The sequence below is a fragment of the Desmodus rotundus genome, chromosome 5 (assembly GCF_022682495.2).
Source record: "Desmodus rotundus isolate HL8 chromosome 5, HLdesRot8A.1, whole genome shotgun sequence".
NCBI classification, from domain to species: Eukaryota; Metazoa; Chordata; class Mammalia; order Chiroptera; family Phyllostomidae; genus Desmodus; species Desmodus rotundus.
In genome coordinates this window covers 131,379,012-131,393,202 of record NC_071391.1, presented here as the reverse complement: position 1 = coordinate 131,393,202, position 14,191 = coordinate 131,379,012, and the positions used below count along the sequence as shown (strand labels likewise).

Sequence of the window (14,191 nt, the reverse complement as noted above, 5' to 3'; positions counted from 1 at the left end):
GAACCGTTTGTGAATAGGCACTCAGGCTGGGGCCATTATTTGTGAGCAGTGACAGCTTAGCTCAACTGGAACTGGCTTTGGAGCCTCCCAACCCCCAGGCAAAGGGTTTAAGAGTCTGAATGACTCCCGCTGCCTAAGCTCCAAAATCGCTAGAGAAACAAAAAGGCTCTATTTGGCTTGGTCCTGTCCCATGAATGCCCATGAATTTTCCATCCCTATTACACTGGGAAGACAGAGTCATCCGGTCTGAGGTGTTTGTTCTGAAACACACGGTGGCACATGGTGGGCAAACCTCAGGCAAATGAGAAATAGAAAGATAATGAATGCCGAGGCCCTTTCGGCTGTGGGGAGTAGTTCATGCCCTTGACATTAGCCGGCTCAGATTTTCAACACCCGACTTTCTGGTGGGGTTGACAGCAGGTGTGTTCCTGGGTCTGAGATCCACCTCACATCCGTCCTAAGTATTTTAGCCGCCACTCCTGCCTCCATGACTCCTTGGGATGAAAGAAGCTTCTGCCGACTTCCCTGCCATTTGCAGAGTCTACCCCAGACTGTACTGGATAAAGTTCTGAGTTCAAGGGAGGGCAGGGGCTCAGTGGCAGTCCATTAAGAAGTGAACCTTAATTATGTCTCACAACTTATAAAGTTGGTGTGAGCTCACCTTTCCAATTCGTTTTCCTTCAACAGCCAAGGCCTTCATCTTAGAGAAGTAGTGGTAGTAAGTCACCACGTAAGTGATAATGGACTTCTCGTCAGGGTGGTCCACACTGATATCTGTAATGCAGAGAAGACTTCCTTCAGTGGTGTGCTCAGGCAGCAAGCACACTCTGGAACAACTGTCAAACGCTGAACAGGTCAGCGTCTTTGTTTTTTGTGCTCGAGAGTCATGCCATCACTGCACCAATTATAAGGCGGATGAAGATGAAACCACCTCACTGTCTCTTTCATTATTCATAAAGTCCTCCTACTACTGTAATTCGGACAGAAAGTCTTAAGAGATACGACCCCTTCTATCAAGGATCTCAGGTCAGCAAGACAAAAATATATGCAAAACCCCTACAGAGAACTGAAGAACATAGTAAGAATTCTGCCTGAATTCTTAGCAATGTAGCCACTACCCAGACACACCATGTTCACCTCCCTGCCCACCCCCACCCAGGTTCCTGCTTATTGAGTCCTCATTTCGGCAGACAGCACCGAACCTCCTCCCAGTCACTCAGTCTGTGGATGCATCTTTATCACCTTGTTACCCACATCCACTTGGTCACTGAGACTGAGGTCTGGGAGATTCCACATATGGAACCCTGTCTGTCCCCTGTGGTCCAGACTCTTTGTGCCACATCACCAGGCCTGAAGCAATGTCCTCCTCACTGGGCTTCCCTAATACCCAGTTCACTTTGTACCAGGCACCCAGTTGATCTTCCAGAAGCACAGTTGGGAACATACTTCCTCCCAGCTCAAAATTACTTGCAAGTGCCCCCAGTCTGAAAAATAAAGCGTAAGCCCCTTAGTCTGCCAGAATTTGCCATAACCTTCCTTCCATCCATTGAATATTCCTCAGGCTTCCCCTAAGTGCCGAGCACTATTCTAGACATTTCTAATTCTGTAGCTTATCAATTCTTCTCAGGCACTATATATCTACACCCAACTGGACTCTTCACCATTCCCCATACACACCCCAGAATTCCCAACAATCCTTCCTTTTACTCACAATCCTCCTTTGCCTAAAATGGTTTTCCACACTCCATCACCTTCCTATCCGTCAAGGTCCAACTGAAAAGTTACCCCCAACACACCGTATTTCTGGTCCCTACAGCCAGAATCACTGTCTCTCTCCTTTTCCCTCAAGGACTTCGTTTACAGGGACACACGGTCTACTTTCTGACAGGTACTGTAATTACGAACATTCTATTTGTCTTGCAAGACCAAGTTCCTGAGGACAGGAACCCTGTCGTGGTAAGCCCTGTGCTCCCCCACCTCCCAAATTTCTAGTGTGCTGTTTTGCGCCAACTGGGTGGCCGGTCAATAGTGCTGAGAGAGGGAGCAAATGAGCAAATGAGTGGAGACGGCAATGAGTAAGTCTCCTCGGTTTGGCGTTGCTGAGTGACCTACTCGACCCAGGACGGATCAACAAGAGAACACACAGGATAACCCTGGACTGATGAGGCTCTTTTTCAACGTGCACTCACACGTGCACCCTCACTTCAGTCCTCCTGGCAGTCAGCCCCGTGCGAGGCAGGGGTGTTTCTCTTATTTTAAGGATGAAAACATAGGGACACAGGGCTGGAAATCCCCCTGCCCAGGCAGCCACTGACAGTGGGGGCCAGAAACACAACTATTGTTCCCCCCACCGTCCGACCAGGGCTGCCCGTGGCCTGCTCCTCAGTCTGCTCAGCCCCATTCAAGTGTGCCCCATGGAAAGAGCAAACTGGAGGAAGACCACAGAAAAATGTCAGTCTTGTATGCAATCCAATAAACACAAAACACTGACGTAACTGAGAAGGAGTGATCAGCAAAACCTTCTTTAAACTTGTCTACTAATTATATTTTAACTGATGTCTCTCTGGGACAACTAATAATAGTTAAGGACAACTAAAAATCAATATCAAACCCACAGGGTAAGTGACGTAACATCAACTGCCATTTTTAGTTCCTTGTCTCATGATCCAGGGAACACACTCCCCTTTTTATACTGGGTAGTGATTAGAAAGATTAACTAATGGGCAAGTTATTAAAAAGACTTTGTCACAGTGATTGAAGAAAATCAAAGGTTCTTTACAAAAGAGCCAGAGCTAAGGAAGAATGCCTTCCCATAGCAAGGTAGGGGTTAAGTATGAAGACGTATCACAGCCCAAGGAAGTTTAGTTTTCTGTTTATACTGAGAAATCATTTACTGGCTTAGTGCAAAGATAATTTTATCTCAGCTTCCTGAAGTGAACATATCAGTGAATCTGATGCATTGGAAAAAGGCAAGAAGCCAGCTTGTCAGCCTCATGACCTCAATCTGCCCTTGGGGAGTTAAACTTCCTGTTCTGTATTTATAAGAACTTTAAACTTTCACTCACATACAGTTTTCTTTCTGTCTTTAACACTTGCTCACAGTGAAGAGGTTCTACAAAGCTTCAACACTACAAAAAAAAAATCCCTTTATGTTCCTCAAAACTGGAAAAAAGTGCCTATGATAACTCATCTGACAAGAAGCCTTGAATTAGCATCTTGTTAGGTAAGGGAGCTACAAGCAGGGAAGTGCCCCCCCACAGGGGAACTCCCTGCCACCTGCAGTCGGTCTTTGGCGCCCTGGTGCAGGGACTCACGGAGTAGAAAGAGATCAAGTCCACGCAGAGAATGTGATCCCGTGCCTCCCCACAGCAAGCCGTAAGAAGGAACTGTGAGTGTTACACCCTCTTCCACCCACACGCTCCCCACTTTTTCCTGGTACACCTTCGTCATTTATGCTCTTGCTCACAAGCAAACACTGCGCAGCCTTCTAGCGAGGCCCCTGCTCTCAAGCTCCACCCGCTCCATGCCTGGCGGCGAAAGCCAGACAACCACCATTCAATGAGAGCCCATGGCAGGTGCTCTGCCTTGAGTGGAGCTCCTAAGAACTTTCAATGACTCCATACTGCCTGCTGAATAAACTCTAAAAAATGTAATCTGTTGGGCCCCTACCCACCTTTCCACTGGTAATTCCTATTATCACTCTAAACACCGTTCCCAGTGAACTGTCAGTCTCCAAAAAGCCTTCCTCACCCCGTGCTCACGCAAGTTCCTCTGCCTGGCATGTATCTCCTTCAGAACGTGTTTAAATCACACTCATCTTTCGAGGCCTTTTCAAATGTAATCCTTTGCACAAATCCTCAAGTAATTCTCACACCAAAAGCAAGCTCCTCTTCCTTGGGTTATTCCCAAAGCACATTGTACAAATAAAACAGATACAAAGCAGATCTTATATTAACCCATCAGTGCTACAGGCACTGAAGGTCCCACCTGTTACCCTGAGGCCTTACCTTCGGGGTCCAACAGTTTAGTGAGGCCCAGGTGCTGCTCTGCCAGGTTAAATGCATTCTGCAGATTGTAGTGGGCATTGGATTTCTTTAGCTTGTCAAAATCTATCAGGTCAGGCCTATGTGAAACAAGGGAACACAGCAAGAACTGCGGCTTGAAAACACATCCTGTGGCCAGTTAGACACAATTATTACTCCCCAAGGGTTAAAGTCACCATTTAGTAGAGTAAAACTCTTACGTGATTTAATCATCAATGAATGAAGCCTGATTTTTGAGTACACACTCCGAAGTTTATTAAGAGAACTGAGGAGAATAGGAGAAGTTTACTTGGCTGGGGAGACTTTACACATTCTCTCACTTTCTCCTCACACAGAATGCAGAAATCTCCACTGTGGTGCAACATCTAAGGCAGTGGATATGAGGATCACAAGCCCCCCAGACCTGCTACAGAAGAACGTAAACATTCTCCCCCAGAACGGTTTACCGGTGTTTGTGTATCAGCGCGTTGAAGGCCATGCCGTCCCTCCAGCTGGTGGTGAAATTGTGAATGTTGACGTTGGGGTACCTGGCGAAGACGAAGCACAAGAGAAAACAACGGAATTACCTCCCTGAAAACTTTCCCAGTGTTTGAAACCTACCCCCAATCAATCAGCCATGCTACACCGCTCTGATTATTAATAACTTTGTTATCTGTGGTTGATTAAAGGTTCACATCTAACTTGATCCCATTTATGGTTTCTATACTTATCATTGACCGATCATGGCCATTACTGTTACACCTGTCCTCCAAACAGCTCCCGCAGTAACTCTCCAATTACCCTGGTGCACCATCAGTTCTCAGTAAGGACCCATGAGCCCCGGCAATTCCAGTGAGCAACAGAAAGATGCAGTTCTCTAAAAATATCTTCACTGAAATGTCAATGAAAGAATAAAAGGAAGGAAAACCGACACAGATAATGTACAAAAAGCACTCTCACAGTTACTGCAAGAAGCTCCCCTGAAGCAGCAGAAATGAAAGGAGGAAAAAGCCCACCAACTGTTATTATTTTAATATCATGGTTGTGATTCCTAAATATGGTTTCAGGGCTTTAAAATTCAAGATATATGGCTCTCTGGAGCTTCCTTAATAAAGACAGGGAAAAACAGGCTGTGGCGATGAGGGGCCCAGAATACAAATCAGAACTCCTTCCATTCTGAGAGCTGGCTGAAAGGTCAGCCTATCAACTGCTTGGGAGTTAACGCGGCTTCCCAGTGGAAGCAGTGGAAGAGTTACTCGTCAGCACCGTGGAAGTGATGACCACAGTGGAACTCTGTCCTGGGAGGTGCGCGCCCCAATCCTCTGAGTTCATACTCACCCAGCTGTCTTCATCTGGCACCATAACAGCAACGCGTCCTTGGCAGATTTCTTCTCTTTGTTGTCTTCAGTTTCCACACTGATATCCTGGATCTACGATTTACAAAGAAACATTAGACCAATAAACGGGTCCGCTGCCAAACGACAGCCACAGAAGAACTGTTCTGTATATATAACGAATAAACTTTAGATCAAAGCCCAGCCCTGCAGACCCTCTCCTCTGAGTGGCAATGAAAACTGCTTTCTGAAGGCAGGGTTCACCTCAAACACCAACCAGAACTAGGACAGAGGTAGGATGGAAGCGAGGACAAGTTACCTTTGCGACTTCCCAGAACCCATTAGGGGTCACTGCTACCCTCAAGCTAGCCCATCTTTCCAACTACGAGCTAGCACAGGGATTCATGTGGTACACCTTGCATGCCATCAGACTCCAGAAAACGATTACGTTAAGCTTTTCATAACCAAACATTTTTCACACCAGGGCATGTCCTTCAAAGGGGAGGACTGTGTGCACCGGTACCTGCACGCTGACCCACACTGTCAGAGAAAGCCTGTACTTTAATGCTATGCTTCCGTGGTCCGTGCTGAGGTCTGAATGTCTGTGTCCCCTCCGAATTCTTATGTTGAAATCATAACCCTCAAAGGTGATGGTATTATTAGGGGGGACGCCTTTGGGAGGTGCTTAAGTCATGAGAGCGGAAGCCTCGTGAATGGGATTACTGCCACATAAAAAAGACTAGCGACCCTTAGCGCCTTCCACCACACGAGGACAAGAAGTTTGCGGTCTGGAATAGGGCCCTCGCCCAACCACGTTGGCATCCTGATCCCAGACTTCACTGTGAGAAATACATTTCTGTTGTCTCTAAGCTACAAGTCCATGGTGTCTTGTTATAGCAGCCCCAACGGTCAAGACAGTGTGGCTTCATGAGCCACTCACAGGCAGCATGTTCTCAACCTTCACACAGAACCCAACTCACTGGCACCAAAGTCAGACTGCCTGGGTCTGAAACCAGTCTCCACCAGCCACTGTGTGTCCTGGGGCGAGATCCTCGGCCTGCCGTCCGAGGAGAGGCAGCTCTAGCAGTGGCTGTCTCTCTGCACTGCTGTGCGCTTACAGAAGGAACGTGATGTCCTGAGCTCATGGTAGGAAGCCCATAAATGCTAGCTCTTTGGATTAGGGCTGCCTAGCAGTTATGTAATTTTTAGACAAATGCTCAAAATACCCTTTTGTCTTTAGTGTCTTGCCCATAATAATAAAATGTGGGGTGGGGGCTGCGGGTGAATGGGGTTGGCCTAGGAGGCCATCCATCGTTTTTTGGCTCTAACCATTCCAAGGAGAATAAATCATGTAAATACAAGATTAAAAAGTTAAAAACTTTCAACAAGAAAAACACCTAGGTATTGAAATAACTATACTTCTAAAAAAGATTCTCCACTGTTAACTGTCATAAGTATGTGAAGTCCAAGTCTGCATAAACTCCCACCTCTATTATTAGGGTCCTTAGTTCACGTGCAGAAAGTAAGTGTGAGAGAGCACTAACCCACACTTACGGGGTAAGACATACACTTAACAGGAAAGGCAGATGCAGTTCTACACATTAACCCGTAAACTCTCCTATGCTTCTACGTGAAGAGAATCTGTTTCCAGACTTGTTAGTTTAGAAACACAGTCTATCCTTCTGAAGTGAAGACAGCCGACTCTTTAGACGAGGCAAACTCAAAGACTTTCACTCCGGCTTCCCACACCATCTTTCAGTCTCTTTTACAGGGGCAGCAGCGTAACACCTGTGCGTCACCGTCAGTATTTCGTGGGTACCTGATACAGACAGACAGGGCAGGCCACATCCTGGGAGCTCTGGGGACAGGAACAGGGACACACACACACACACACACACACACACACACACACACGGAACACAGGACAAGAATGTATATTCAGGAGCTGGGAAAGAGAGATCTCTGTAAACACACGGGAGCTTCACAGAGGAGTCAGAATGCAAGCTGGGCCCTGGCCGATGTGCTGTGTGTGGAATGGATGATGACTTAGTCAGGTTGGGTCACTTAAGACACCAACAATGCAGGCCATGCAGTGACATCAGCAGCCTCTATTTCTCGCCTCAAAGGAAAGAGAGAAAGTACCTATCAGCATTTACAAGTTCAAGTAGAGAAAAAGGCAAGCTGTCAGGAAGCTAATTAGGCAATGACTCAACCCAATTCATGCTGAGAATCCTGGAAAGGGCTGTGTTTGCCAGCTCACCAATGTGGGCACTGACCCGATGTGGAGCGAGGCCACCACCAGGATGCCCTTCCACGCTCTGATTACCACAGGCCAAAAGCAACAGAAACGAACTCTTTCACTCCGCAAAACCGAGGTGAGGCTCAAGGAGCGCCCTGCTAATTTCATCTCTGTTGGCCTAAAACCAAGAGTGAGGGTTATGAATTTAATGACATTCACCCATTTTTAAATCATTCAGAAACTAAACGACAGAAACCTACATAAGAGCTCTGTTTGAAAATGAAGTCGCTGACTGCTGTAATTAATTCCATTAATGATGTCATCTTCAACAAGGGTTCCCTCCTTAGAGGTACTTAATTAGAATCACCACAGCAGGGACAGGGAATCTGAATTAGTAAAAAGCTTTCCTAAGGAGTCAGATGATCAGCCAGGCTGGGGAACCACCCAAGCAGGCAGCTTCTTTGTATGGCTCAGCCCCCACTCTCCTCCCACAGACACATCCAGAACACTGTCAGCGCAGACCCGATCCCAGGGGAAACGAGAAGGAAATGGGCGATCTCAGTTTTTTAAGAATACAAAGACAGCTACAGTTTGATTTCTGTTTTTGCCCTTTTTTGGTGAGATTTTCATTTACCCAGAAAAATCAATCAGACTCTATCAAAGGGGCAGAACAGGAAGGAAAGGCGCAGAGAACACAGCCACCTAGGAGACAAGCCTGTTAGGACATTTGTTTGCGGAGTAACCTGACACTAGGGTAAGAAGTGTTTCCTGCCATTTCAATGTTTAATTGAAAAGCAGGAGCATGCAGCATTCTCCTGGAGGAAGAACCAGTCCTGAGAGGCTGAGAGCTCCTTCCCAAGGGGTCAGAAGCGCGTGATGCAGCCCTGCCTGTCTGGGCCCTGTGATCCCTGGCAAGGCTCCTCCCTTTCCTCACAAAGTGAAGGAACCGGACCAGACGACCTTCAGAGTGCCTGCTGGCTCGGAGCACTTCTCTACTGAGAGCCTTCCCCTCACTGCGACAAGCCTGCAGCATCAGTACAATTCACACAGGCCTCAGGCTGTTTGCACATTTCCCCCTGGACACCGTTACCTCACATCCAGAGGACAACGGAGAAGGTAAGAACAGCGCCCACACACGTGTCATAATCCTAAACAGCTTCTCCTAAAAATTCTGATATTGCCACAATCTGGTGACACTCAGACAGCCCAGTGCTAATAACTGAGCAGCAACCACATCAACCACATCTTTTACCTTGGCTCCTGAGAGCCAAGCAGCAGACCCCAGATGTTTGGAGTAGGTACCAGTGGAGTGGTGGGCTGGGACGCAGTCCAGAACCCTTTCATCTGACAGGAGAGCCAGGGCTCTCAGGGGCCAGCGAAACTGAAGAAGGGTGCCATAGCTGTGCCTCCAGGACAGCTGGATTGACACACAGCCTGCACACCTGACTCGGAGACGCCATCTCAATGTGGCCAGCAAAGCCAGCTTCACAAGATGCTCGTACCCGAGAGGAAGGCAAATCCCCTGCCCAAGTCCCTTACCTGGAAACGCAGGATGATGGTCCAGATGAGGCCAAGAGTCAGCCGGTGGTTCCCGTCCACGATGTCGTGGGACCCCATGTTCTCAAGATGGACTCTCTGCTCCTTCAGGAACTGCAGGGCCTTGTCCACATTCTCCAGACAGTGGATGCGCATTCGTCCCTTGGTGGGTTTAGGCTGGAAGTGGGTGAGCAGGAGGTGGAAACATCACCCAACGGGGCAGACACAGGCCAGAGCTATTGCCAGAGGTCCTGCTGCCCCTTCAGTGGCACACTCTCCCTCCCAACCAAAACACTAAACCCACGTGTGCTCGCTCATTCAGTCCAAGGACAGTATTTACCTAAAAGCCTCTGAAAAGTTGACTTAAGGGATGGTAACTGATCACTCTTTAAGGTTTGATCATGGAAGCTACACAGTGCACAAATGTGTGTGGAAACTGTAAGTTTAAAGAAAACCAGACCCAGTTTTCATAGACTTTCAAAGCTACTGCTGCCATCCATGCAGTCTGCAACACACCTCTGAGCAGCTGGCTTCTGGCTGCTTTAAACCAAACATGGGTTTGTTGCCTGCTGATTTGGATGTTTCCTAAGGGTGGCTCAAAATGAAAAAAGAGGACACACAGCTAATCAGGGGAATCAGGTGGTTTGGTGAGGGAAGGGGATCAGTAAAAGGTGTTTCTTACTGAAAAGAAAGGATAAAGGGGAAAAAAAAAATTAGACTCCCTTAAAGGATAAAGGGAGTCTAATTTGAATACTCCAAATACCTCTTGCTTTTACCCAGTTGCATCAAAATCCAAAAGAGGTCCTTTGAAGGCAACCATTTCAGAGCAAAAGACACACACACACACACACACACACACACACACACAGAGGAAACATTCAACAGGCCTACATCATGTACCAGGGGCGTCTGCCCCGTGCCTTGGACAGCTATGAAGGCGGCCCAACACAAATCATAAATTCACTTAAAACCTTTTTTTTGCTCATCAGTTTTGGTTGGTGTCTGTGTATTTACTGTGTGGCCCAAGACCTAAATAATTTTAGGACTGTATAAATGTATCTACTCCTTAACTGTTAAGGAGTCGAAATTACATTCAACCCTTTGAAGGCAACTGCGAGGCTGATGTGGCCCCCTGTGAAAATGAATTTGACACCGGTGAACAGTTCAGAAACTAGTCATAATCTACCTTATATTTTTGCTGTTGTTTCACTACTGCTCTTACTACTTCCAACTAGACTACTGGCTTCCTGACAGTAGGAATGATGCTTTACAATTCTGCTGTATTCTCAGTGGCTTCTGGTTCGGTCCAGAGCACAAGGCCACACAGTGACAAATGCAGATGTGCTCTGTGCCGGATGAGCTGGCCTCTCGGGGAAAGGTGGCCGGTGTGCAAAACCTGGCACACCCAGGGAAGGGCAGCAGCCACTCCTACGGTAATGCCTTGCGCCTGGTTCTCCACTTTCCCTCTGTAGCTGAGATCCTCAGTTATTGGTCAGATGGGAAATATCTGAAGGGAGGACGACCTGGGTAACAGGTGGCCATTTTTAAGTACCCAGTCTCAGACTGCCGTTTGTTTTTCCCTGACTTTCTCTTCTCCTACAAAAACAAACAAACAAACACAAAAACAAACCCAGCGAGCAGAGAAGAACATGCCTGACCCAGAGAAAATAAGAGGCCTAATCTAACCACAGTGGTAGATTCTATTTTAAAATAATAGCAATGGAAAAAGAAATGTTTCTGTAAGTGAAGCTTTTCACACTATTATGATAACTTTCCTTACAAACCCTCCATCACCCCCGCCCTGCCCGCCAAAAAAGGCATCTTCTCTCCGAAACTTCACAACTAATTTATTTCAGGTATGTGGGAAATGCTAGGATTTGTTGCTTATGTAGGTCAAGTGATAATATTACATCAAAACAAAAGGAGGTGAGTTACGTCTAGGACTGAGCTGCAGATGCTGTTTGCGGCCGGCACTGGCGCACCCTCTTTCCAAGGAACACCCGACAGCCGCCTCCTGTTGGCCACCGGGCAGGGCACTGTCATGCTCCCCTCCTCAGAGGGAGAGAAGGGAGTAGGGTCAGTGACAGCCCCGACGAGGCGGCGGCCCCTGAGGAAAGAAGTCCCATAGCCCTGCATCTGGTTCTGGGTGCGCCTGCAGTTCCTCTGATCTCCTCTGATCAGCGGCCCCTTCTCTCAGCTGGCAAAGTGACTGTTCACAGCGGCCTCGTGTTCTCATTCCCCGGGTGGCTCTGGGATGCACGTGGCCCCCAGTCAGAACTCTGCCCCACGCTGAGAGAGGGGATTAACTGCCTCCGAGGAGAAGGTGTGTGAGTTCTGACACGGCCCTGGCGTTTCCCTGCCGCTGCGGCCTCTGCCTCCCACCTCCCCTGGGCAACAGTGCACACGGCTACCTGCCAGTGTGACGGTCCGCCTCCAAGTGCGGCTCCCCTCACCAAGAAAGTGCCCTCACGACGAGACTGACGAGGTTATTTCCCAACCGAGGGTGAGAGCAAAGATGTGAGGGAATTACAGAAGGAGCTTGGGAGGAGGAGAACAAAGACTAGATGGGGGCTGTCAGTATCTTCCCAGCTCCCTGAGGCATAGGCGCTGATCCTTCAGACCCTTCCTTGAAGAACTTGACCCCAAACGTACACGAGACATTCAAACCTCTACTCTCTCTACAAAACCTCAGCGGAAAGTGTGCACATCCCCACGTGAATACGGGGTGCGAGGGTGTGGGTGGCGAAGCCACAGGGGCACTGTGGGGACGCTGCCTGGCCAGGCCAGATGGGCTCGGGGTGTTACGACAGACCCACATGCAACTCAGGTCCCAGCCAGCACCGGCCTCAGAGATGCTGGAACACGGGACAAAGGGACAAACTGAAGTACAAATGGCAGACAGACCTCTTCAGGTAAATGACGAGGCTCCTGTATAAATGGTTAACAAACAAATCTCACTAACTGGCAAAGGCCAGGGGAATTGGAGCCGGGAGGAGGACTGCCCCAGGTATACACAATATGCTATATTTTGCTGTGTATAATGTGCGCTGTTTCCCACAAATTTTTGAGGGAAAAAGAAGTATGAGATTTATACATGGGTAGTACTAATGCTGCATCTATATAAATGTTTTTAATTCATTTATTTATGTTTACGCATTGGAAGTGTAACTCTAGAAAGCAATACCAATATCTGTATGCAAAATAATACCTTGGAATAGGATAATTGGTTTTGTTTCTAAATATAAATAAATTAAAAATTGCATTAAAAAATTACAAGGATAGATTTTTTTCCCTGAAAGTTTGGGCCCAAACCATGGGTGTGCGTTATACACAGGAGCACATTCTACATGGTAAACACAGCAGTTTTGATGGGCAATTCAGTGGAGAAGACACCGATTCTGATGTTAAAACGGCCACGTTGGTGCTACGATCTCCCCACTTTTCAGCAAATTAGTGCCTTACTTTTCAACTGCTTACTCATGCAATGGGGATAACATCAATGACTATCTCGAGGGCTGTCACATAAATGAATTGGTAAACTAATCATCATGCTGTTCTCAAACCCACAACGTGTCTCTATCGGCCAAAGACACCACGTATTTTCCTTTCGGCAATTAATTCTACTTAAAGAAGGGGGTGCTCCCTCTCCGGACACCCCTTGGGCTTCAAACTGCTTCAATAACACACTTTCTGCAGACAATGGGAAATGTTTAGGGTCTAGAGAAGTTGATACATACCAGCTGAAAGGCTAAAACAAGAAGCGAATTGTGCCCCCAAATGATGATGCTCTTATTCTTCGAAGCCTCATACCTCAAATTAAATTCTGGACCAGAATGACAAGAAAAGGTGGCAGAGAAAAACGTGGCTGGCTGGTGGCCAAGGAAGGGACAGATGAGATGAGAGAGGGGAGGACACGAAAATACAGCTGATGCTCGGAGCTTATACACATAGTAAGAACTCTGTGATTCAAAGCTGACTGGGAAACAAGCCTGAATATCCTGGTTTTCCAGAGATATTTTAAGTATTATTACTGCTCTGTAGCTAGTAACTCAAACTAGGTTAACTGCTGTACAGTAGACGGCATTAGGAGATTTGCATCACCACCTCACTATCCCACCTCCATAAAGGCACGCCCCCACATTTCATCACACTTGAAGCTCACTCATCCGCAGCGGCACATCAACCGCCTGTAAACCCAAAGAACACACAAGACATGCTGAGGTTAGACGAGGCACTGGTGGCACAATACGGAGGAGTAAAAGCCACTGAAACTCAAGGATACCGACCACCGAGTCTTGTGTTCTGTTTGCTCCAGAGGGCTTCTAAGATGCTTTAAGGCACAATACTTGGTAAGTTTAGGGAGCAATTATTACAGGAAATTAATTCTAGGAAGTATTAATGACCTCACAGAGCTATACAGTGAAGCACACGGGTCGTATAAGCTGCATAGCCCGCAAAAGCTAAAAACTCATAGCTGCCATTTACTGAGCAAGTGTGTTAACCTCTGTTAGGTGGTTTATATCTGCTATCATGTTTAATCCTCATAATAACACTGTAAAATAAAAACTGCTGTTGTAATTTTACAGATGAGAACACACTGGTTAAGAGATGACATGGTGTGTGCGGCTAGCTAGCCTGTGGTGGGCCAGGATTCCAAAGCTTGCTCTCTTCATGCCACACCAAGAACCAAGAGGGTGCAGGTTTCCACATCAAAGAAAGTAGAATCGGTTTCCATCTGGCAGATAGTTTAAATTCTTTTCTAAAGAGCTATTTTTATATCACTAAACTTCCATCTTCTCAAAAGGAAGGAGAGAGAACAATGGAGAAACCTAAGCATAATGGAACTAGGGGGAGGGTGCCTCTCTCTGTAATAAACACGTGCCTAAGCCTCGCCCCGAGAGTGGCTAATTCTGCCAAGAAAAGGAGCATTCCCTGTCTTGCCTCCATTCATTACTGTCACATTCCCAGTGTGACACAGGTTTGTCCCCACGGCAACTTGTGCCTTTCTGTCCTGTGTGTCACTTCTGATGGGGCAGTCTGAAGTGTCGTTAATGTGGAGG

At 47.3% G+C, this 14,191-nt stretch overlaps 1 protein-coding gene across 2 annotated transcripts in view; it reads right to left on the bottom strand.

Moving 5' to 3' along the window:
* SPTBN1 (spectrin beta, non-erythrocytic 1) overlaps positions 1–14,191 on the bottom strand; it is a 188,591-nt gene that overhangs the window by 44,659 nt on the left and 129,741 nt on the right. For both annotated transcript variants that reach the window (XM_053924713.1, XM_024552794.4), the window contains 5 exons: positions 9,135–9,308; positions 5,361–5,452; positions 4,490–4,570; positions 4,008–4,123; positions 662–774 (listed from right to left, as the gene is read on the bottom strand). In XM_053924713.1, coding sequence (XP_053780688.1) covers positions 662–774; positions 4,008–4,123; positions 4,490–4,570; positions 5,361–5,452; positions 9,135–9,308 — 576 coding nt within the window. The remainder of the gene's footprint in view (positions 1–661; positions 775–4,007; positions 4,124–4,489; positions 4,571–5,360; positions 5,453–9,134; positions 9,309–14,191) is intronic.